Source organism: Pelophylax lessonae, assembly GCF_965119305.1.
Source record: "Pelophylax lessonae genome assembly, chromosome: 3".
Lineage (NCBI taxonomy): Eukaryota > Metazoa > Chordata > Amphibia > Anura > Ranidae > Pelophylax > Pelophylax lessonae.
In genome coordinates, this window is record NC_138770.1 from 306,154,597 (window position 1) to 306,181,318 (window position 26,722).

Consider the following 26,722-nt stretch of genomic DNA (forward strand, 5'->3'; position numbering starts at 1 on the left):
AAGGCAGGCGGCTAATGTAAACAAAGTCGCCTGTCATTCTCCCTGGTGTGACTACAGAGACTATACGATCCTGCTATGTTGATCGTATGTCTCTGTGGTTACATCAAAAGCCACGCCCCTTGACAGTTAGAATCACGCCCCTAGGGACACACTTAACCCCTTGATCACTAATAAAGTTAACCCCTTCCAGTGTAATTTTTACAGTAACAGTGCATATTTTTAGCACTGATTACTGTAGTAATGTCACTGGTACCCCCAAAAGTGTCAAAAATGTCAGTCAGGGGTCCGATCTGTCCGCCGCAATGTCGCAGTCCCGCAAAAAAAATCGCAGATCGCCGTCATTACTAGTTAAAAAAAAAAACAATAAAAAAACAATATAAATGACATAAATCCTTCCCGTAGTTAGTAAACGCAATAACTTTTGCGCAAACCAATCAAAATCCGCTTATTGCAATTTTCTTTTACCAAAAATATGTAGCAGAAAACAAATTGGCCTAAAATGTTAAAAAAAATTGATTTTTACATTTTTTTTTTGTTGAGAATTTCATATAAAAAAATTTGAAAAATATTGTTATTTTTTCAAAATTGTCGCTCTTTTTTTGTTTATAGCGCAAATAGTAAAAATCACACAGGTGATCAAATACCACCAAAAGAAAGCTCTGTCTGTGGTAAAAAAAAAGGATGTCAATTTCATTTGGATACAGCATCACACGACCACGCAGTTGTCCGTTAAAATCACGCAGTGTCGAATCGCAAAATAGGCCCTGGTCTTTGAGCAGCCAAATCCTCCGAGGCTTAAGTGGTTAATATAACCCAGCCAGCAAAGAGTTCCTCCATACATCAGAGTCTGCAGGATTGCCCCTTAAAGTGAAAGGGAACGCTGACGGAAGGGGGAATGCTGCAGATCATGATATAACGGGGAACTCTGATGTAAGGGGGGGCTCTGGTGCAGCACCAGGACAAGGCCATCTAGAGCCCAGGGCAAGCATGCTAAACTCCCCCCCCCAAATAAAAAGGATTCCCTAAGCATAAATTTCCCCTCCTCCCAATAAAAATCTGCCCCCCAACCCCTCCAGCTCAAATCCTCTTATTTCCCATATGCCCCCAGTATAAATTCACCCCCCCCCAAACAAAAATTCTCCCCTCCTGGTACAGCACAAATTCTCCCTAATCCCCCATCCTAGCACAACCCCCCCCCCCCCCATTTCCCCTCCTAGCATAAATACCCCTAATCATCCCTGTTAGCACAAATCCTCCCCCCCCAAAAGAATAAAAATAAAAAATCCACTCCTCACTATCATATTACCTTTGTTTTCTTTCTAAGCACAACCCCCCCCCCCCAAAAAAAAAATAATTCCCCCCTCCTAGCACAAGTGTTTTTTTTCTCCTCCCAACAAAAATTCCCTCAAATCACTACTCCTAGCACACCTCCCTAAAATTCCCCTCCTCGAACACTTCTTATCCCTTGCCACCCCCCAAATTCCCCCTCCCAACACATCCCCTCCCCCAAACCTCCAACCTCCATGTGTTGCCCCCCCACTTCCCACGATACCACAGTGCCCATTGCAGCCACCACTCCTGCCCACCCCTTGTCCCGGCCCTGCTCTGGGGACATAAGACCACTTTATATCAGAGTCACTTACATCACTTACATCAGGGTCTGTGGAATCGCGCTTTCCATCAGAGTTCCCCATTACAACAGGGTCCACATAGTTCCCCTTTGCATTGTAAGGGGGAATCCTGCAGACTCTGATGTAAAGGGGAACGCCAGGAACTCTGATGGGGGGGCTCTGGTGTAGACATGATACAGGAGGTGGTTAGAGGCTGTGGACCTGATACAGGAGGTGTTTAGAGGATGTGGGCAGGATACAAGAGGTGTTAGGAACCTGTTGACAAGATAAACAAGGATAAAGTAGGTGATTAGAAGCTCTGGACATGATACAAGAGGTAGTTAGAAGATGCGGACATGGTATAGGAGGTGGTTAAAGAATGCGGACAGGTGCACAGTGAAGGGCTCAGGCAGGCAGCTCTGGTTTTATCTCACAGTCTCCTCACACGTCTGACTCTTCCTGTAACCCCCATCCCGGCGGGACTCCCACTCTTGACTCCTCTCCAGGCTTCCCCTCATAGACTGCAGACATGATACAAGACAAGAGATGGTCAGAGATAGCGGACATGACAAAAGAGATGGTTAGAGGCTGCAGACATGGTAAAGGGGGTGACTAGAGGCTGCAGACATGCTGCAGAAGGTGGTTAGAGGCTGCAGACTTTGTTCAGGAAGTAGTTAGAGGCTGCAAACATGGTACAGGAGGTGGTTAGAGGCTGCTGACAGGATACATAAGGTGATTAGAGACTGAAGACAGGATACAGGAGGTGGTTAGAGGATGCAGACAGGAGGCAGTTGGAGGATGTGGACAGGATACTGGAGGTGGCAGAGAACGTAGACAGGATACAGGGGGTGGTTAGAGGATGCAGACATGGTACAGGTGTTGGTTAGAGGCTGTGGACATGATACAGGAGATAGTTACAGGATGCAGACATGGTACAGGAGATAGTTAGAGGATGCAGACATGATACAGGAGATAGCAAACACAAGAGATTGTGAACATCTGTGATTGTGTAAAATCTCACCATCTTGTCTGATAACTGCTGTGCCTCCTCAGTAGGGATGATCGAACGGTTCGGGTCAACCATCGGTTCGACCCAAACATTGGCTGTTCGAGGTTCGGCCGAATTCCGAACTTTTTGCTGAAAAAGTTCGGAATTCGGCAACCAGAACCGACCAAAATGCAATGGGACAGGAAATGGGCTTTAAAAGCCCGTGATTGGACCAGAACCATCAGTAAAAACCAATTGAGGGGGCAGGAGAATGCTAGGAATGTGATTGGAGTGACTAGGGGTCCAGAGGCCAATCATTAGTGAATACGCCCCCCAGTATATATGATAGCCCCCGCCAAATTCCTAGCATTGTAATACAGGGACATGGAAGAGAGTGGAAGCAGTTCTGTGACTTCTGATACAAAGTGTCATTTAGTCATTTTTAGTGTGAGGAAAGGGATATCTAGTGTAGTTAGGGTGCTATTTTCCACTTTAATTAGCTTTAATAATCTAGTTTCTGTAGGGAAAGTCCTAAGTGTAAGGGGACCGTAGTGTAGTGTAGGGTTAACTGACTCTGACTGTTATGGCAGGGTGGCAAAACCCTTCCATTTCAGGGTGACCGCTATAGAGAAAAGATTTTTTCTCTTTTGTCACTTACAGAGCAGCGATATGGCTTCTCACCGGTCAGCCTGCTTTTTGCTGCAGGCGTTCATAGGGCTTTTTTGAGGACAAGTTTGGAGTCAGGCATGACATCTGAACTTCTGAATAGGGGTATATATACACACACATGTATGTGTATATACACCTACACACTATGCTTGCGCTAATGAAATAATTAACACCAATATGTCTCCGCTCATATCACACCTATATATGTGTATGTGTATATATACATATAAGTGTGTGTGTGTGTGTGTGTGTATATATACCCCTACACAGAAGTTCAGATGTTTTGCCTGGCTCCAAAGACCCCCAAAAAATGCCCAAAAAAACGCCTGCGCCAAAAAAAAAGCCCAGGTTTGTTATTGCAGGGGTTTTTTTTGGGCATTATTTTGGGGTCTTTGGGGCAGGCAAAACATCTGAACTTCTGTGTAGGGTTATATATACACACACACTTATATGTATATATACACATACACATATATAGGTGTGATAGGAGCGGAGACATATTGGTGTTAATTATTTCATTAGCGCAAGTATAGTGTTCTGCTATTTTCACACCTATATGTGTGTAGGTGTATATATACATACATGTTTGTGTATATATACCCCTATACAGAAGTTCAGATGTCATGCTTGCCTCCAAAGACCCCCAAAAAATGCCCAAAAAAACGCCTGCGCCAAAAAAATGCACAGGTGTGTTATTGCAGGCTTTTTCTTTTTTTGGGGCATTTTTTGGGGTCTTTGGAGGCAGGCATAACATCTGAACTTCTGTATAGGGGTATATATACACACACATGTATGTATATATACACCTACACACATATAGGTGTGAAAATAGCAGAACACTATACTTGCGCTAATGAAATAATTAACACTAATATGTCTCCGCTGCTATCACACCTATATATGTGTAAAATACATATAAGTGTGTGTGTATATATACCCCTATACAGAAGTTCAGATGTTTTACCTGCCTCCAAAGACCCACAAAAAATGCCCAAAAAAACGCCTGCGCCAAAAAAAACGCCCAGGTGTGTTATTGCAGGTGTTTTCTATTAAAGTCTATGGGACATAAACATGAAAAATCAAAAGTCCTAATTTTAAAGGCGTATATGCAAGTTATTGCCATCAAAAGTGAATGGGGACCTAGGTACTGCCCTGGGGGGCATGTACCAATGCAAAAACACATTTTTTAAACAATTGTTTTTAAAGGAGCAATAATTTTAATGATGCTTAAATTGAAACTATAAAAATGAAAAATTCCTTTAAATGTCGTGCCTGGGTTGTCCCCTTAATGTGGCTGGAAAGTGGCGCATCTGTAGGATGTATGGAGCCTGCTGCAGCAATACTGACATTTTGCTTTTGGCTGTAATGTATTGCCAACTCCCTGTAATACAGATAAATAAAAAATGAAAAAAACAGTGAACGCCCCCCCCCCCCTCCCCCAGTCCATACCAGGCCCTTTGGAGAGCCTAATAATCTCCATACACTTTACTGAGTGAAGATCCTCAACTTCTATAGTAAATAGTATATCTTGAAGCTCTCAGATTTAAATACTGGGGGGGGTGGTCTCTTTTGTAAGAGGATAAGAGACATGCACCCACAACTCCACAACTAAGATGTCAGTTTTACCTGGAACTGAACTTCTTCTAAGTGTGGTCCCCACCTTTATAAAGTGCTACCCATCACACCTTTTACACTATACTTGTGGAATCATGTTTCTTCTCCATATCATTTGAATAAGTTCCAGTATGTTCAGCATGAAAGTAAACTAACCAATATACTGTTTTAATTTATCTACAGGGAATGACACTGTCTGTTCTTCATGTATATGTGAATCCGGTTATTGCAACAATGGTGGAACATGTACAAGAAATCTGCCATCCTGCAATCCTGTATGTCAGTGCCTTGATGGATACACTGGTGAAAGATGCACGGAAACAAAGGACAGTTACCAACCACAACTGAATCCAGGTAAGCAGCTTAGATTTATATTTGTACTCAGTTTTGGATAGGGTACAAAAGTATTAGACTCTTGTCAGGTTTGCATTTCTGTGTGTAATCACCCGGGGGAAATATCTTTTGTTTCCTGTCCCTGGGTAACTAGAATAGAGGATGTGGTTGGTTGTAGGGAATATGGTGGATGCTTTTTGTTTCTTGTTCAGAAATCTATCAATGATCAAGTCTGCAACCTGCAGCCTTTTTTTTTCTTGGGTAAAGTAGGGAAGAGTGGAACATTTAGTCAGGTTTTTATTTCTCTTTGTGACCCTTGCTCTGACAAGAAGTGATGGCAAATTCCTTCTATAGGCATGCAGACAGATAAAAACCTGACTGGCACTCTAACCCTTTCCTTCTCTATTCAAGATGAAATAAAACATCTTGACTGGACTTGGGCTTTAAAATAGTATAAAAATGATATCTGTAAACAGTGCTTCTATATTTGGCAACTTTGCTCAGCTATCATAAGGGTTTTACTTATTTAGCACTGACACTTCTTTCGTAGTGTTTTACAGAATGCATTGTACCATTTCTTTGATCTCTATCCCTGAAGAAATATTCCCACACCACTCCCATATACACACAGTAGGGTTAATTTGAAAGTTGTTTAGAACTTTGAATTGTTCCATCATACAGCAAGCTCTCCTCATCATAGTCTAAACCAAGTCTGAAGGAGAACAGCTCAGTTCCTGTGAAGGTGTCACATACTAGTGAGCTGATGTGTATTGGGAAAGAAACACACCTCAAAGCTCCTGCAACCCAGTCCCATGAAGCCCCATGCAGGTTGCAGAAAAACACTGTAGGAACTGGTTAGAGGCTGTTTTTTCTGACCTCCCTCTGAAAATGCTAGTTACCTGACCGTGTTTTGCTTCAATACATTTAGGTTACATACTGGAAACATGCATTATGTAAACGAGAGTCAGAAATATTTTGACATTTTTTATTAATATAATTTTTTTATTTCTACACTTGTATAAAAAGTGTCTCAGCATGACAGCCAGGAAAACCTTCTGAGGAGAGGTCAGCAGACCTGCACAGTTATTTCATGTTTTTTTATGTGTTCTTTTCAAAAACTAAAATCTGGCCAACAAAATACACAAATAGTCCCTTACTTTAAAGATTCTTCCATATGATTTTGTTATTGCCAAGTAAAGAAAATGTTGTTATTGTCAAACGAATGATCTAACTGCTAATTTCATGTTTACAGGTACGAGAAAAAGGTCCGTGTATGTATCCTTTACACATTCAGATACCTTCTCAGAAGAAGCCGGTTATAATGAGGTATGAGTATTTTATAATAACAACACATCTATGAAAATAAATTTAAATAGATCTTCATGCAAAACATTATGTAAAAGCATTGTAGTAAAAAATAATTAAGCACAAAGTTGCTAAATAAATATCATTAAATTCTTGATTGCATGAAGATAAAAAAATAAATAAAATCGCAAGGGAATCCGTAAATGTTGTCTAAATCAGTTAGACTACTAGGCAGTTCTGAAACCATCTGCATAACATAACTCTATTATACATAAACATATATACAGCTCGGTTTAGAACACAACCAAATGAGTCAGAGGAGGGACATGCAGCTCCCCATATGTATATATAGTTCCTACAGCTCTGTATGAAGTGAGACGGTCTAGCAGTGAGCAGCTATTTCTGAGCTACCTTTTATAGAATCCTAGAAAACTCCCTGGTTTCTAAATGTGATGCAAACCTACCCAACTATTCTAATCATGCTATGGTATAATTCATGATATAGTTTAGAGAGTGGGCACAAACACAAATTTTGTTTAAGTGAGATACTAAAGAGCTGCTCGTATTGATCAGCAATGGTTCCGGATTACAAGTCACACTGATACATCATGGAGTACTACTAAAGGCAAATTGACTGCACTTTGCAAGTGCAGGTGCACACATTTTCCCCACAGCTGAGTGAATGTAGTGGAGCTCTGCTGATTTTCATCATCTAATCATGCGCAAGTGAAAATGCTTTTTTTTTAATTTTGCTTGCACCTGATTGGGTATTCTTTACAAAGCAAAGCTTCATCACATTAAATTTACTAAGGAAAATAAGTGCAACTGCACTTGCAAAGCACACAGTCTATTTGCCTTTAGTAAATCAACCACATACCTTTAAGGAAACAGAGGCTGCACCGTAATCCCTCTTAATAAAGATCACTCAATTTAATTAATCAATGTCTATACTATAATAGAATATAATAGAACGGTAAAGTGTTTCTAAAGTCAAAAGGTTTATTTTACCTTCATGCAGTGGCTGCATTAGGGCAAAAAATCTTCCACTTGCTGTCCCAGCCAAAAAATATTTACTGGAGACCACTCTCGATCCAGCAATGTGCTTGTCTGCAAAAGCACTGGTCTCTCTTCACACAGGACACACTGAGAACAGCTGCAGCTATAGGTTCCTGCTGCTGTCAGTTAAATCCTGTGAAGAAGGAGCGGAGGTGTCTATTGACACACACAGCCCAGCTCAGGAGAGTGCTTGAACGTGTGCCCTCATAGCACCCAGCTTGCTATAGGGGCATATGTAGACAGCGCTGAGGAGGTAAGGGACAGCTCTGTGCAATATTAATGCACAGAGCAGATATGTATAAACCTCTTTTTTATTTTAGGGAAAAAATAGGAGCCTTTAGTGCTACCTTAAATCCTAAGTTTAGCCAAAAATAAAAACGTAAAAAGCAGCACATGGAACATAACGTACAGTTATTATGATGTGTGACTTGTGTTGATTCTTAAGCTAAAATATACCTCTGTCACATCTCACAACAAAGTTGGGGATATCCTAGAATAATTTCATAATGTATGGCCTTTTTGGGATCCATCTACTTTCGGTGCACCTCTCTGCCCTGATCACACTCCTTAATTTTGGCTAGACTATATATATGACATAAAGCAATTTTCCTTTTCCCCTTGGTTGCCACTGATGTGTATACAAACTGACTTTGAAATACATTTTGTCACTAGACAAGGCGAGGTCAGACTTAGTTCTACCCCTACCCTTCTATATGACACACAATGTTTAATGGATTGTTGTGCCGCCTTTTTTGTCCCTCTTTCTTGTTATGATGTGATTTAAAGAAGAGCCTCTGTTTTCTAGGTCTAACTTAGTCAAGAAAGGCATTTTTCTTATGTACATTGCAATTTCTTCTATGCATTGCTTTATGTATTTTGACATACTTTTGTACTGGCTCTGAATTCTCTGGCCGTTTCTTTTGAAAACCCAAATTTAAAAAAAAAAAATTCCGGTGCAGCAGGGGTTAACACAGCAAAGCAGCTATCAGGAGCTGTTACCAAGAGAGCTCAACTATGCCTGCCCTTTCCTGCCAGATCCACTATTCATAAAAGCCTTGCTACAGCTTAGATGAAAGACACGGGAACTCTGAATGGAGGTGCAGAGCTATCAATCTTCCACCTGTCTCCCATTCATAGATCCTGTGTGATTCAAAGAAGCTGTAGTATGACTTCTATGAATGACAGATTTGGCAGGAAAGGGAAGGAATAGTCAAGCTCTCTTAATTAAATCTCCTGACAATCCCTTTACTATAATAATCTCCAATGCACCAGAAGATTATTTCAGCGGTTACGGGGGATAATGGAGGGGTCGGCTGGGTGTAATGGGTTAGGACAGAAAAAGATCTCTACTGAAAGGAGACATATCAACACAAAGGACAACTCATACTAACTGTATATTATGTCCCTTTTGCTTTATGTTTTTATTTTTTGTTAAACTTGTGTTTTAAGGATAACCTGTGGATAGCTATTTACATAGCATTTCTTAAAAAACAGTTAATGCGCTTTAAAATAAGCTTCTGTAGTGTCAGACTATGCAGATCTACTGTATATATCCTCAAATTTCACAGCAGAAACAATAAGATAATTCCAAGTTGATCTTTTAGCTGATTAGTTTTCCCTGAGCAAGGTGAGCTGAGTTGCTGAAAGAATGACCTAAGTACTCCTGCTGTAAACTTTGAATGTCCATAGTTTGGCATCAGGTATGAATTAAAGGAGTTGTAAAGTCAGAAGGTTTTTTTTTTTATCTTAACGCTTTCTTTGCATTAAGATAAAAAGCCTTCTGTGTGTAGCAGCCTCCCCAGCATCCCCTAATACTTACCTGAACCTGATCTCTGTCCAGTGATGTCCACGAGTACCTCGGTCGTCCGGGACTCTCCCTCCTGATTGGCTGAGACACAGCAGCGGTGTCATTGGCTCCCACGGCTGTCAATCAAAGTCAGTCAGCCAATCAGGAGAGAGAGGGGGTGGGGCCGAATGGCAGCTCTGTGTCTGAATGGACACACAGAGCTGCAGCCCAGCTTAGGTGCCCCCACAGCAAGCTGCTTGCTGTGGGGGCACTCAACAAGAGGGAGGGGCTAGAGGAGCAACGAGGGACCCGAGAAGAGGAGGATCCGGGCTGCTCTGTGCAAATCCACTGCAACAAAGCAGGTAAGTATTATATGTTTGTTGTTTAAAAAAAAAATTTACAATCACTTTAAGCTATCTTGAGGCCCCTTTCACACGGGGTGGACTGAGACTGCAAACCGTTTGCATAGCAGGGCATCTGTCTGCTGATACCTGCTGAACAGATGGATGACAGGCCTGTGTCTATTCCACTTATGCAGAGCGAATATAAACACAACTCGCACACAAGATGTAAATTATGTAAATGGACCACTTATCCATTTACACCCGACTGCCATCCGATCTGATCTGCTGGATGTCTGATTTTGGTGGATTGGATTGGATTGGATTGGATTTAGGGGGGTGTAAACAGACACATGACCATTTACACCCACCACTCCATAGAGAAGAATGGAGGTTCCAATCGGGTCTGCCTGAAAAACGAACAGGCGGACCCAATCTAACGTCCATGTGAAAGGGGCCAAAGACATAACATGAAGGTTGGATGTGCAAACCTGTTCTTACTGTTGTAAGCTATTTTAAACAGAAGATCTTTTAAAAATGTATGATGCTAGGATATCAGGGGATTGATGAAGAGGCACAGCTCATTAGGGCTATGTTTCTTCAATTCCTACATGACTGAATCAAGTGTTTCTGTCACTTTCTGATCAATAATTATTGTTTACAAAATATCGTTATAAGCTAACAAAAATTCTCATACCACTTATCTCATCATCATGTTTCCATACAGATTAGGACAGTTCTTGAAAATGCTCCAATTGATGTCGATTCTGTGTTTAATAATGAAAGCAATGAAATGCCGGACCCTACGTAAGTGCAAACTGTTTCTTGTTTTATTCTACTTTAAGTATTTTTCTGTTTTTGTTTCCTTTTTAATTGCAGATCACAAGTGCATGACAACATTGATTATATTAGTTACATAGTTGCATAGTTAATTTGATTGGAAAAAAAAACATAAGTCCATCCAGTTCATTTCAGTATTAGGATAACATTTTTAGTGGTATAATACTTTTTTTTTATTACATAACAACAGAATATTAATGGCACAGTAGTCCCCAGTCTTTCTTAGCACACAAAGTAATATTACAGGCATTAAAAGGAAACCTACTCATCTGTAGGTACCCTCCCCACTTCAAACACACACACCAAGTGCAATTAAAGGGATGTTTTCATACTTGTTTTCTCAGGCTCCTTTCACTGTTTTAGAGATAGCAAGTCAGCTAAGCATAGTAGTCAGACAAACATTAGAATATTCAAAGTGGTATTCAACCCAAAATAATTCAAATCTGTAAAGAAAAGCGCACGCAACCTCGGGCAATAACGCTTTAATAAAGGACAATAACACAGTACATTGGAAATGCACTCACACTTTTCCTTTAAGACAATCGCTTTACAGCATTCCAACAGGAGCTACTCACTCCTCCCGTCCCTCCAGATGGTGACTCTGCGGTCTCCTCGTCCGAGGCTGCCGCCGCTGTATCCCCGCTCTCCTTCACTTCCTGTGTTGCCTGGTCACCGGATGCCGATTCTAGTGCGCCTGCACACTATACCAACGTGATCTACGGCGCCTCAGGAGAGCCTCAGCCAAAGCCGGAGCCACAAGTTGTACGGAGCTGCGAGGTGGGGGATTCAAGACATGGGTGCACTGCCTCTGCTGTTACTACGGACAACGCGTTTCAGAGGCGGAGCCTCCTTCCTCAGGTCCCACCTTGCTTCCTGCTAACCCCCCTCCCTATATACCCGGGATACCATCAGCCCTAATTATTTAATTGTGTATTCTTAAAGGGGCCAGTAACCAATAATCCTTATCCACCTTGGCTGGGACGGGAGAAGCAAGGGGCTATCCACTTTTAAAAAACATATATTAAAAATACAATTTAAAATATAATTTAAAACATTACAATACCAGTGCAGATATTACCAGAGCTATTATAGATACATGTTTGAATATCACATTCCCTACATAGCAATGGTTGTCTCCTGCTAAAAATACATAAACGTATCCTAAAAGTATATATGTATATAAGACTCTAAGCTACATCAGCATTTCCTAATACCAATAGTCGACAGATCATATTAATTCCACATTATCTCTCATCCATCTACCAGAATAATTTCATAAGTCAGGATAATACACATAATTAAAAATACTAGTCTCATTAAAATTCAATAAGATAAGATTCAATTCCATATGGCACATATGCAAATATCAATTAGTATATGAGGATACTACTCCATATAGGCCAACCAAATATACTACACAGCAGTTGTTAATATTTCTCATATATATATATATACACACATGAGAAATACATATACATATACCTACACATACCCATCGGTGGTGACACTCAGGGTTATTGCCCGAGGTTGCGTGCGCTTTTCTTTACAGATTTGAATTGTTTTGATCCGCCCCCCCCCCCCCCCCCCCCCCCAGTGGAGTGAGAGAGGAGCAGTAGCAACCAGGACATTTCAGCTAAAAACATACAAACACAGGAGGTGAACACATGGACAGCGCCATGGGCTGGTGAAGTACTCCTCTTTGTACTTGTTGTATATCAGCATGTGCAGGATCTGTCCTTTTTGATTGTTATTCAACCCAAAAGCAAACATTTATTATATTGTAGCCTACCAATCCTTAGATGTGATGGCTGCATTCGTTTTCTTTTTTTGGTTTTATTTCTTTCTTTTTTTCACCTGGTGATCCTGCCAGTAAGTTTGTTGTTTTAGCAAGCTCTCTTGCAAATGGAGCAGTCAGAGGGATGAATGAAAAATCATTTACCACTGCCAGGGGTGATTACAATGATCTTTTATATATTAGTATAAAAACCTTATCCCAAAAGAAATATTGTAGAAATTACTGTTGCAGTAACTGCTTATAAACTGTTAACAGGAGTTCAGCTTTAAAGTGTCAGTGTATCTAAATCTGCTAGTCAAACACTCCCCTCCCCACAGACTAACAATGCTGCTATCCGATGGTGCCCCATTTTCTCATTCATCCAGTGTGGGAGCACTCTAATACAGGAGGTGTGTTACTGGCTAGATAATCAGGTGAAAACAGAGGGGAAAAGAGCCTAAAAAAAAGAAAACAAATGCAGGCACATTATCTAATGATTGGTAAGCTGCTATATATTACATTTTTGGTTTTAATACCGCTTTAACCAGCTTAGCGGTATCCCCAATCGTGACTCGGGGTGGATTTTCTATGCTATTATCGGTATCCTCGAGTCACGCTCGGGGTGGATGTGTAGAGCGAGCAATAAGTGTCTCTTACCTTCTCCTGGTGATCCAGCGATGATCTCCCCATTGCTGTGATCACCAGCCGAGATCCCCGCCGCTCGTCCGTCGGTATGAGGACTTCCTGGTTCCGTTCCCTGCAGCAACAATGCTGCATGGGAGCGGAACTAGGGAGGGAAATTTGCACCAAACACAAACATATAAAAAGGAGGTGATACAGTGTAATCTGAGAGGATTACACTGTATCACTTTGGTAAAAGACACAGTGCCCTTTCAGTGCCCCATGCCATTGTCATTTGTGAGAAATAAAATCATTTGAAAATGGCATCAAAAAAGCGCTGTTCTACATATGCGCTTTTGGATCAGATGAGCGACAGCGGCAGCGACACGGAGCTGCTCGCAGAACAGAGTGACAGTGAGTCTTGGGGAGATTTGTCATCTGACTCTGAAACCGACACTGATCCAGAAAGTGACGCCGATGATCCCGCACCTGACCTAAGTGATGTGTGCACTTAGTGCCCTCTAAACAGCGATGCGGACCAGGCAGCGCCCCCGAGATTCCGATTCACTGGATCTCCTGGGATGAAGGTTGATGTGGAGAGTGACAACCCTCTGGCGTACCTGAAGTTATTTCTAACTGAGGAGGTAATTCTAAAAATCGTCACTGAAACCAACTGCTACCATGAGCAGCAATCCGCTACGCTGCGTGCCAGATTTTCCCGATCCAGAAAATGGGAACCGGTCAGTAAAGAGGACATCTGGCAGTTTCTGGGACTCATCATCCTTCAGGGGGTGGTGGGGAAACCGCTCCAGAAATGGTATTGGACCACCAATAAGATACTGGCCACTCCATTTTTTGGCACAGTGATGTCCGAATATTGTTTTTCACTGATCATGAAATATTTACATTTCGCCAACAACGAAGAGTTTGATGAGGCCACACATCCTGCGCCCAAACTCAAAAAAATCTGGGAGGTGTGCCAAATTATTGTCACCAACTTCCAGTGAACCTATGTGCCAGACAGGGATGTCAGTGTGGACGAAAGTCTGATGGCCTACAAGGGACGCCTGAGCTGGATACAATTTATTGCATCCAAAAGAGCGCGGTTCGGGATCAAATTTTATATGCTCTGTGAGTCGTCCACAGGATATATATGGAATGCTATCATTTACTCCGGGAAAGGTACCAAGTTCAATCCCAGGTAGAGCGGCTATGGGATGGCCACATCCTCTGTCCTTTCACTGCTGGACCCACTGCTGAACCAGGGATATTGCGTGACAACGGACAATTTTTACACCTCTCCGGAACTTTATGAGGTTTTGCTCCTAAACAAAACAGATGGGTATGGTACTGTTAGGCCAAACCGGCGTGACATGCCATCAATGTTTAGCAGGAAAAAGCTAAAAAAAGGAGAAATGGTTGCCTTTCAAAAGGGTAAAATTATGGCAATGCGGTGGCGAGACAAAAAGGACGTATGTCTCATGAGCACCATGCACAGCACCTCCACTGCCATGGTCCACACAAAACACGGAACAGATGTGCAGAAGCCGCAAGTCGTGATCGACTATAATCACACAATGGGAGGTGTCGACCGAGCCGATCAGGCAATGACATTTTACCCGACGATGTGGAAGCAACAAAAAAAGTACTACAAAAAGATTTTCAGGCATCTCCTTGAACAGTGCCTTTGGAACTCCTATATCCTTTATAAAGCAAACACTACCATACCTCTTGTTCATTTGGACTTTATCTGGAAGGTGGCTGAGCAGATTTTCGTCAACCACCCGACGCCATCAGTATCTGCTAACAGACCCGAACGACGCGCTGTTGATGTTGGCAATCCAGAACGCCTGACAGGCAGTCATTTTGTAGACTTTGTACCGCCAACCGCAAGAAAGTTAGCGCCTACCAGGATGTGCGTCGTTTGCTGTTCTAAGAAGGATGGCAATGGAAGAAAAGTCAGAAAGGAAACAAGGTACTATTGTCCTGATTTCAACGTCGGACTTTGTCTAGTTCCATGCTTCAAACTGTTTCACACTCAGGATGTGTATTGAATTTCTTTGTTTGACAAATTTCATTATTTTTCATTGCATTGTTGAATAAAATTATATTATTGATTAGATTATAATTCATGTGTTTGTGTTTCAAATTTATCACATCTGGGATGTCTACTAGAGTCTTGTTTTGCTAAGTTTTAAGTAAGTGTTTACTAAGAATTGTAGGCCTTTAATACATAACGCCAAATTTCCATGCAAAAAATTGTACCGCTTTTGGTACATAATTCCTGACATAATCATACCGCCAGGGAGGTTAAGGGAATGTGAAAGGTTTTTTGCATATATTCTTCATGTAATTTTATGTATTCATTATAAATATAAAAAAGCCACCTGTGCTTAGGGTAACACAATTCAACTTAAAAAAGCAGCTGGCATACACTGTGACAGTTAACATACACAAAAAAATAAAAATGCAGCGCTTTCTAATTGCAGAAAAGTCTTTTAAAAGTGTCCATATAAATACAAGGTACGAAAAGCAACTCCGGTGTATGTAAGTTCTTCTCCTATAAGAGAGAAAAAGATGTTCCACCAAGACCACAGCACACTGGGCCTCTTACCCTCAGACATAGACCACCAAATTATAAGCGGTTTAACAATGCTCAATCGTCCATCAGACATGACCTGGCTCCTAAAATACTTCAGAGGTTAGGACCCAATCTTGGTCTCCCTTCTAGGATCGCCCCACTGAAGGTCAGATCACCATACGTGTGTGTCAAAAGGAGAACAAAACCGCCACATGATGTAATATATAAGTATATCAATATTTATTAAAAGATTCCAAAATACTCACAGAGTAAAAGTTAGATTCAAGCATATCTTTACCAGCATATAAAAATTTCCAAACCAGCAAGATGGCCCGGTCCTCATGTGCAGTGACATTACACTTCCAAGCTCCACCAAACGCATTTCGTCATAATCAGATGTCATCAGGACATGGTTAGCATCAGTCACTGCACTTATTTATAGGGTGGAGGCTGTAATGAACCGCTTCCCCCTAATTGTGCTCCAAAGCTCAGAAATGCTTAGCCGGAAGCAGAAAGGACACAGCGACCTGGATGATTTTGCTAAGCCAAAACTGGAAATTACTCCAACATCCTCAATGTTTAGAGCTAGAACAGAAAATGACATAATGGCATCTTCAGACTAAAATGTAATCACTGAGCCTGGTAATTGGGGCAACATCCTCCTGGTCATTTCTGCTTCCGGTTTCTGGGCTTTAGGGGAAGGAGGCTCATTCTGGCCTCCACCCTATAAATAAGTGACTGATGCTAGCCACACCCCTGATGACGTCTGATTACAATGAAATACGTTGGGTGAAGCTTGGATGCGTAATGTCACTGCACACAAGTACCGGGGCCACCTTGTTGATTGGAAACTTCTATAGGATATTAATGATATGCTTGAATCGATCTTTTACTTTGTGAGTATTTTGGAATCTTTTAATAAATATTGAAGTACTAATATACCACATTATGAGGCGGTTTTGTTCTCCTTTTGACACATGTATGGTGAGGTGATTTGAGTTTGGGTGGGTCGAAAGGGAAGGGAGACCAAGATTGAGTCCTAACCTCTGTGAAGTCTACTGGGAGCCAGATCGTGTCTGATGGACGATTGAGCATTATTGGATTTGGAACGCTTATAATTTGGTGGCCTATGTTTGAGGGTAAGAGGCCCAGTGTGCTGTGGTGTTGGTGGATAATCTTTTCATCTCTTATAGGAGAAAAACGTACAAACTTGCATGCTTTTTTGCCTTGGATTTATATGGACGCTTTCAAAAGACTTTTCTGCAATTAGAAAGCACTGCATTTTTATTTCTATATGTAACTATTATGTTTCGGACTAAAGATTGTAATTTTTAGAATACGTACAGAATTGTATTTAAAAAAAAAAAAAAAACAATATTTCCTTTCTTCAGGTAATGTATAGTATTTTATATAAAAGTACTTGATTATTTTACATGTGTTACATTGAAGTTGATTTATTAAACGCAAATGGACTGTGCACTTTGCAAGTGCAGTTGCACTCATTTTCCTTATTAAATGTAAAAGTGAAGCTTCTCTTTGTAAATAATATCCAATCAGGTGCAAGTTAAATGAAAAAAAAAAAATCAACATTTTTGCTTGCACATGATTGGATGATGGAAATCAGCAGAGTTTCACTTCATTCACAAAGCTTCAGGGAACTGCGCTTGCAGAGTGCAGAGTCTATTTGCCTTTAGTAAATCAACCCCAATGAGCCAAAAGGCTGAGACGTTTTATACTGAACTTTATGCTGTTCTTTACTTTTATGCATATAATTTGTTCCCATGTTCTATTCAGAACACAAATGAAAACTGCAGTGTAGAGAGTAAAAGCAAAGCAGTGGACAGCTACTTCTAATTTATCTTTTAATATATCTTTTTATAAACCCCTAAATTCACTGCAAAAAAACAAAGGGGGAATTTACTAAAGGCAAACAGACAATGCAATTTGCAAGTGCAGTTGCACACATTTTCCCCAGAGCTTAGTAAATGTGGTAAAGCTCTGCTGATTTCCATTGTCCAGTCACTTGCAAGCAAAAATACTGTTTTTCTTTTCATTTTCCTTGCACCTGATTGGGTATTCTTTACAAAATGAAGCTCTACCACAGTTACTAAGGTCTGGGGAAAATGAGTGCAACTGCACTCACAAAGTGCAAAGTCTATTTAGTAAATCAACTGCAATGTCATAAAGGATTTATGAAGTGAAATACTTATTGCGCAAATTCATCACTAAAAATGTAACAACAAGTAAGCACTGGTTTTAATAGAAATCCAACATATGATAAATGTATCCAGGTCTTTTTCGATGCAGCATACTTCAAATTATAACAACGCATGTGCAGTTGAATCCTGCATTACCATTGGATCAATCAGTGATCCAACACTGAATCTAGTATATAAATAAGGAAAATGGGAGGGGAAGGGAGGCGGGGGGAAGGGAAATAAGGGAAGGTGGGACTTTAGATGAGACTCTTGCCATCGAGTCTCCATCCCTATGTATATGATCAAACAATAGAACACATAGTGTTCAAAAATTAATGAATGGGACTTTATATGAGTAGGAGTACCATCGGGCAGACATATGTTGCCCAAGACGGTCTCCCCATTATGAATGCCAGTGGAATCACGTGTAGGAGCGTTGGCGCCAAAGAATGACGCCACGCTCTGCACGGAATGACGTGACACCGATGCGCCGCGGCCGCGACCGAACCCCCCGCCCCGCATCCCGGCTAAGGCCGAGGCGGGGGGACGGGAACGGAAGCGGGCGGGGCGCATCGTAGTTCCCAAAGAGGAGAGTCCGGGAGATACAAAAGCCTCAGTGACCGTCTTGGGCAACATTTGTCTGCCCGATGGTACTCCTACTACCTTGAATTGCACCGTGACGCTGAGAGCTGCCCCCACCTTAGCACCGCGCAGGTCCTCTTTCTTCATTCACTCCTCTGCACTCTACCCAGGCATGTATTTATGGTTACACCATTTCTTTCTTAGTAGGTTTTCCCTGCACATTTATTGGTATTAGTCTCCCATTTTGTTATTGACTATTGTGTCAGCACTATATTAGTGGGTCTATGTTTTAGCTTTGTTTTGCAATGCTTTACACCTTTCACCCTTCACCTTACCCTGGCTGGCTGATATACAGCCTCACACACACTTTCTCCACACTTCTTGGTATCCTTGTTCTGATTCTACTTCACTTACACACCCTGGTATCTTGGTTTTGGGCCCGCTCACCATATTAACATAATTTTATGTTAATCACATAACTTACCGTTGCGATACTTTTATACAGTTTTACCTGATTACCGAGCTGAGCCCTCCAAGACCCATTATGGAGATGTTCACTGTCTATATGGACCATGCGCTCTGGCTCTGTGCTCTGTGCGGGGGTTTACACTCTCTCAGTTCCCAACTGGGACTTACCACTGGGTGATCTACATCCTCACTGACAGCTAATACCCTTATGTAAGTTATATTCTTATTTAATATTCCAACTATACCCGTTTTGTTGGATGCAACATTTATTTACTGATATGTATCCTTCTAGATATTAGAACCATGCCTGCTCCTGAGGAAGTGAACACTCGTTTCACGAAACGCGTTGAGCTTATGAGGCAACCTATATTTGCAAGTTCCATCATGCATCCAAACCTACTATTGGTTTTCTACATTATGCATCCAACTAGTTTCTATTCAATCATTATTTTATTGTTTCTTCCATTGTGCATGGGTTTATCCAACTATTTTCATTATCATACATACTTTGTGTGGTTGTTTTTTTACATACCATGTATGTCTGTTTACTGTCCTTGTACCTTCATTTGTAACGTTGTTAACTGCCATGATATGTTTGTTAATAAAGGCGAAATGTTGATTAATTATACATTCTCTTGCTTACCAGCATATGAATACACCATATTAATATTCGCATACTGGCCACACCTCATATAAAGTCCCATTCATTAGTTTTTGAACACTATGTGTTCTATTGTTTGATCAGTGATCCAACACTTTTAAATATTAAGAAAAAGTAATAATAAAGCAACAAATAAAAACTATATCTAAGAATGATACTAGTAAGAATTAAATTACTTGATTTAAATGGATAGGGATTGAATTGGATTATCAAAATTCTCACAATACACCTTCAAATGCCTCCAAAATGCATTGTAGGAATCACTTTGACAGTACATTTTTACTATATTTACATATATTTGCTACATGAGACTGGTCTCCTGTATTCACTGGTCTGTTGTATGATTAGGTAGTGCAAAAGTATCTTGTGAGAGTGATGTCTACAATACACTCAGAATGCTGTTAATATGATATGAGCCATATATACTCTCACCACATACAGAAGTGGAATGTGGAGCTTTTACAAAATGGGTGTGTTGCATGTTTCTTATAATAAAATTACAGGATATTGTCCTAAGCATGGCTGCAGAAAACAAAACACTAAGTGCCGGTTCACACTTATGCGATGCGGGAAGGCTGCGAATTCGCAGCCTGTTCCTGCATCACAAACGCACCCCTGGCAGTTCACACTGCCATATGCTATACACTGGGGGTGTCAATGAAATGTTAACGACACCCCCAGTTTGATCGAATATCGCAGTGCGATCTTTACAGTTCGCACAGGATCGGATCGCACAAGTGTGAACCACTGTGCGATCCGATCCTGATGCGGCTCAAAAAAAGGGTAATGTGTGACTTTAGTGCGGGTGCAGTGCGAATTTAGCCATACAAAGTGTATGGCTGAATTCGCACCGCACACCCGATCGCATGTCATGAAGGAGCAGTGCGCTCCGATATTACATGCGATCGCCGCAGCCGCAAGAGTGTGAACCGGCACTAAGTCTGACCATAGACAGGCTATTTTTTTCTACATCTCCAAATAGATGAGATATTTATGGGACTAATGCAACTGTGAATTATTTTTCTTTGTGCTTTAACCCTTTCTCTGCCAGAGCTGCTTTGCATACATATTTAAAAAATAATTTTAGGCCTGAAGATTACACAAAACCCCCAAACAATATATCTTTTCTGAAAGCAGACAACCTAGGAAATAACATAGTGGTAGTTTTTGGTATGTCACACGTTATTAACGCAAAGGTCTAGGAAACGCAAAATTTCAGTGAAAAACACACAAAAGTGAATTCTAGGGCAATGCAAAAAACGACTATATTTTTGATAAAAAATAAAAGAGGAGGTTGCACAGATAAAATAGATACCCAACATGTCAATCCCTAAATTTGTGTGCGCCCCTGAAATGGCGATAAACCTCAATACTCTGTATTTTCTATAGGCAAAGCTTCAAAAGCCCCCTATAGGTATCAGTTTAGTGTTACAAAGGAGGTATTGTGTTAGAATTAATGCTTTCACTCCAGCGTGCGCAGCAATATGTAACATGTGTATCATAATCAATGCTTCCACGAGTAGGCACCCACGATGCATGATTTTACATTCGTATGTGTGTATATGTGGGGGTGGGGGGCCTCAATATTTTTCTGCGGGGGAGGGTTTATGTTTTTTTTTACAATGTGATCCCTATGTGATGTTTCTTAGTTGACAGGTTCTCTTTATTGAGACATGTAGGGTCTAAAAGACCCTGCGTGTCTCCTCTGGGCTCCACTGAGTGTTTTGCAATGCAGATCGCATTGCAAAACATTATTTCCCCGCTAAGCTAGCTGGGGACATAAAGAGGTTGACCAAGAAGTGACGTCATGAACGTTGCTTTTCAGGTCACAAAAATAAGGGGGGGAGAGTGGATGTGTGTCCACTCTTCTCCTTTCACTTCAGCAGCTGGCACCCACCATGTCACTCCCGGGCCCGCAGATTGGCAAGTAAAGCCCGGAAAGTATTGCGGAGCACGGTGGCACAGGGAGCCGGTACCAGGAGTGTATGTGAGTGATCGGGCAGGGGTCTACATGTCAGTTTCACACACCATCCCTAGTGAGTAAACCCCCCCCCTTTCAGGTCCGTATGACATACAGACCTGGCAGCAAAAGGGTTAAAAAGCTGCATAGATATTGTAGACTGTGACTATCCTATACTGTGCATGAGTATTTGTAGAGATCGCATTTCTCAGAAAGTAACACTGAAGTGAAGAGAAATGATTTTTCAACAAGTTAGAGGATCATTTTGAGCAATAGAAACATTTTATATACAGAAAGTTTCCACTGTCATTCAGTTCTGTGTAGTTGAATTGTTAAAAGAGTAGAGACTGTCCACTTTACAGTATATAATTAAAATACAGACCACTTCACCCTAAAGTGGAACTAAAGGCACAAATTCTCGCCTATGGTCTAACGCCGGAGAGGGCATCCTCTCCCCAACTTCTCCGGGGCCCTGATCCTCGGTCATCTTGATTGACTGGTGCAGGATGATGTTATTGTATTGAAAATGTAATGCAAGCGTAGTTCCGTTTACATTCTGGGGAAGATTGTGAACATGTAGGTAAGCCTATTTTATTGCAGAAGAAACATTGAATTGCTTGTCTGCAATAAAGAGCCTGCCTGTTCACAATTTTTTATTTGTGCATTCAGTTCTGCTTTAAAGTGATTGTAAGGTCTCATTTTTTTTTGTTTTGTTTTTAAATAACAAACATTTTACACTTACCTCCTCTGTGCAGTTGGTTTTGCACAGGGCAGCCCGGATCCTCCTCTTCTTGAGTCCTTCATTGCTCCTTCTAGCCCCTCCCTCCTGTCGAGTGCTCCACAGTAAGCAGCTTGTTATGGGGGCACCCTAACCCAGCTGCAGCTCCCTGTGTCCATTCAGACACCGAGCTGCTGTTTGGCCCCACCCCCTCTCTTTCCTGATTGACTAACTGACTTTGATTGACAGCCACGGCTGTGTCTCAGGCAATCAGAAGTGGAAGGCCCGGACGGCCAAGGGACTCAGACATTCCTGGAAAAAGATGGGCTCAGGTAAGTATTAGGGGGTCCTGGGGAGGCTGCTACATATAGAAGGCTTTTTATCCCAATGCACAGAATGCATTACGATAAAAAACCTTCTGACTTTACAACTCCTTAATGTACTAAGATGAGTTTGCAAAGTGAACAGTCTCTACTCTGTTACTAAATCAACCCATATGTATTGAAAGCTATAGATTAAAACAGTCTTCAGAACAAAACATTTGCACAGCCAGCCTTAAGCTGAATCCACCACTTGGTGCTTCATCATTTAGAATGAGGTTTACCTCATTGTTGACAACTGCATTTAAAATCCCTTTCCTACATGTAAATATATTTTCTCACAATGCAATCATTTATCAGCTGCCATTATCATTGGGAATGTATACAGAAGCGCTAACCAGTTTCAATTAGTGCCACAGCTTCAAGTAATTTGGTGTCTACATTATTAGTTATCTAGTATAATAAGTTGCTGCTTTGACATGTTACATGTTGCTGTTTCTGTACATATAAATTTAAATGTGAATGCTAGAATTTCATTTTTAGTAATTATGTTTTTATTTTTATGGCTTGATTATTTTTGTCTTTTCAGGAAGAATAGTAATGGTTGGACTGCAAATTTCACAGCACGGTTTACATATGTAGCAAATATCACAGTGGTTAAATTCCTAAATGACGAATTGGTGGATCATATTAATAAATATAAAGAAAGAAGTACACGTTCAACAGGGCCTACAATATCTAACGCCATAGGTGGTGACATGTGTAAGTGTTTACTATCCTTTTCTGTTTCCTGAATCTTTACTGTATTCTTTACTTTGCTAAAAGATCTATTTCTAGAACGGCTAGGGTTGCTTTAGCCAACTAAAAAAATTTATTGATTGGTATGTGCTATTAACCAGGGCCAGATTCCGTGTAAGCATATGGAGCAATGGAGTCATGCCTGGAAAATACTTTTTGTTTAAAAAAGGTATTTGTTAAATGTCCACAACAATCAGATACTGCAAAATCTATTTTATTGGAATTAGAATTGGAAAGTTATATCATATACTATAATACAAAAAAGATTTTGATTGGGAATTCAATTAATAAACTCTGAAATATCAGGACCTTGCTGTTTACAATGCATCTGGTGGATTCACTTTGATACAGTTGAATAAGTAATAATGCCTGTCATATTTTCCTTATCCCATGCCTTGATGAATTGAGGTACTACATTGATGTATTTATATAAGTGATACATCTTATAGTGAAAACCTATAACCTGTTTTAATGTACTGATAGCATTTGTTTTTTTTTTTTTCATTATTTTATATGATTAAATGTTTGCCTGTTCTGGAACTGGGCAACTTAAAATCTTTTGCTTTGAAGATAATTTAGATGCCCAATTAATATTTATTTATTTTTTAATTGCAGCACTTGTTTAGGGTTAATATAATACAATGAAAAACTGCACATTTAAATAAAGATAAGCTTATATGGAAAAAAAAAACAGTTTATACCAATAATATGATCAAAGAAGTAGCTTACTTACAAAATATTTTGTACAGATTTAATTAAAAAAAAAAATGATCAAGCGCTACACTTCAAGTGCTCATGAACAAAAAAGTCCCCACAAAACAGTCAGGGAAATTTAAAAAAGCTTCCAATGTGCCTCGGTGTGACAAATGTAGATGCAGGTGACAAATTACCTGTTGTAAACATGCATGCGGGAGAATACTGAAACTAAAATCTGGGTGAGTATAGCCTGATGGCAATTCACTAGTTCCCCCATCAGGTTTGCTCCCTTTGTGATTGACAGCAGGCAGTGGGTTGATCCATAGCCAGTAGACAGCTTGCTGTTGGCTACAGAATCTGCCCACTGCCTACTGTCAGTCACAAGGTTAGAACAGACCAGATGAAAAATTAGTGCCTGTGAATCCCCATCAGGCCTCACTTACTGTCAGTTTCAGTGGTTGTTAGAAGGCTATTGGCTCTGAAGCTGACATTGTCCTTAACAGCCAGTGACAAGAAGGGACAGGCTATCAGCAGCAAACATACCACCTGCTACATAGCGCACAGAGACAGGCACTGTGCTTGTCTCTGTATGCCAACTTAGAGTTGGCCTTAATTACCTCCAGTTCTATCAAGTGGAGGTGATTCTTTTTTAATTTGGTGCAGTATTAGTGCTATTAATAACTACCTGATTCTGAAGCATGTGTCAGTAAAGGTACAGAAATAGGCAGCAGGGATTTTTGAATTTAGAGCAGGCCATTTTAAAGGGCTTTACTGCCAGAGAACAGTAGCAATAGCTTGATTGAATTTCCCTAAATGTGTCTTAAACAGTGTAAATTTTGATGTCAAATTTCAATTTAGTTTTAGACATAGTCTTTTGAATAAAATGCCATTTTAGTTTTAGTCCTGTTTTAGTCATCAGAATTGTTTTTGTTTTCATCATATTTTAGTCTACTAAATTCTCCAGTACATATTAGTCGACTAAAATATAATGGGTTTGGTTAAATTGTGATGCGTTATTTAAGCATTTTTTTAGAATTTCCAAACTCATTATATAATCCTGGAGTAAAATTCTAATAACATGTTATTATTTATGGCATTAGGGTTTAAACATGCACTACAGACATTGATTTAGCCGTTGTGATATACAGTATAACCAGTGTTAAAATTTATGTCAAATTTCAACTTACTTTTAGTCATAGCCTTTTGACTAAAATGCCATTTTAGTGTTAGTTGTATTTTAGTCATCTGAATTATTTAAGTTTTAGTCGACTAACATAGTGTTAAATTTGTAGACGAAAATATTTTTGTCGAATAAATTAACACTGGTCTTAAAGCCCATAAATCTTATTCCTTCTATAACATCATCATCCCACCAGTTAGTGAAAAGCCTTTTTCAGCATACCACTGCTTCATGAATGATTGTTCATCATATAATACTGACCCCAAATTATAGGCAGGTCTCTATGCGCCTGATTACATCCATCCCCCTCACCAAGGGTTTATTTCCCTTTTCTCACAATGCAACACTTTGCTAAATAGCTTGACTTTGTGTGAATGCTAAAGTTTTTTATTTAATATTTTTTGACATTCAACTCGTCCAAGGTAAATGTATCATAATAATTGTATATCCTTTTTTTTCCTTAGTGACCATATCTGAGCTGACACAGAATATGTCATGTTTGCGTGACTTTTTTTTGGATGATAATTTACAATGTGTTTATAAGTGTTATTCATACTGTAGGAATGATGGAACTTGTACTCTGAAAGAAGGCAATGCTACCTGCACGTAAGTTAACATGCTCTTCTTATGATTTCTTCTCCAGTCCTACAGAAATATCCTCCTATCCATACATCATATACCCCAAAATCTCCAGCAACATAATCCCCACACACACAGTATTATCCACACCTCATTTACCCATGAATCTTCAGCACTGTAACTCCTACCTTACACACAGTTTTATCCACACCTCATATACCCAAGAGTCCTCAGCACCATAATTCCTACGTGACACGCACAGCTCTTGGTCCATTTGAATCACAGATAGAGTCTTAAAAGCACAAATGTTTCTTACCCTAAAATCAAAATCTGTGAGTATCTCTGTTCAGACTGTTGAACATAATTAATAGAGCCTTATTTTGGGTATCTGCAAGTTGGCAGCAAACAACTGCAGCTTTGTCCCAGTTTGGAAACTGCCATTCCTATGCCACTGTGCTGCAATAACACTTTTGTATTTATGGTACATAGTTGAATTCATTAAATTAAATTCACAAGCAGTTATATAGAAAAGATTAATGCCACCCTGGGTTCTTTTCTCGTGGATTATTTTTTGTTTGTGGCTATTAGAAAGACAAACTGTTCACTTAAGCCCCGTACACACGTACCGATTGTCGGCCGTAAATATTCGGCCGACGACCGTTCGGCCGATTGTAGGCTTGTTAGTATGATGCTTCCGACAGCCGACAGCGCATTTTCGGCCGAACAGAATCTGTCGTGCAGACTTTAAAATTTTTGTTGGCCGTCACCAGAACGGCCGATTGTTCGCCAGTCAGTACAGATTTCGGCCGACAGACAGCAGATTAGCAAGACTGGGCATGCTCAGAAAAGAAAAAAGACAAGGAAAGTTAACCATCACATGACATCACTTCTGCAGTCGGCTGTTGTTGGCCGACAAAATTCGTGTGCAGTCTTTTGCAGTTTTCAGCAGACACGACAGCCCTGGACAAAAGATGGCCGATCGTTCGGCCGACGATCAGTACGTGTGTATGGGGCTTTAGTATTTGGTAAAATCAATACATTTTC

General features: G+C 40.5%; 1 protein-coding gene across 1 annotated transcript in view; it reads left to right on the plus strand.

Moving 5' to 3' along the window:
• Nucleotides 1–26,722, plus strand: part of MUC4 (mucin 4, cell surface associated) — a gene marked incomplete at its 5' end in the record, with an annotated part of 196,339 nt that overhangs the window by 161,228 nt on the left and 8,389 nt on the right. Inside the window, 5 exons of the mRNA XM_082250869.1 lie at nucleotides 5,065–5,235; nucleotides 6,467–6,540; nucleotides 10,430–10,509; nucleotides 23,015–23,187; nucleotides 25,564–25,705. Of these exons, the coding sequence (XP_082106995.1) occupies nucleotides 5,065–5,235; nucleotides 6,467–6,540; nucleotides 10,430–10,509; nucleotides 23,015–23,187; nucleotides 25,564–25,705 (640 nt within the window). The remainder of the gene's footprint in view (nucleotides 1–5,064; nucleotides 5,236–6,466; nucleotides 6,541–10,429; nucleotides 10,510–23,014; nucleotides 23,188–25,563; nucleotides 25,706–26,722) is intronic.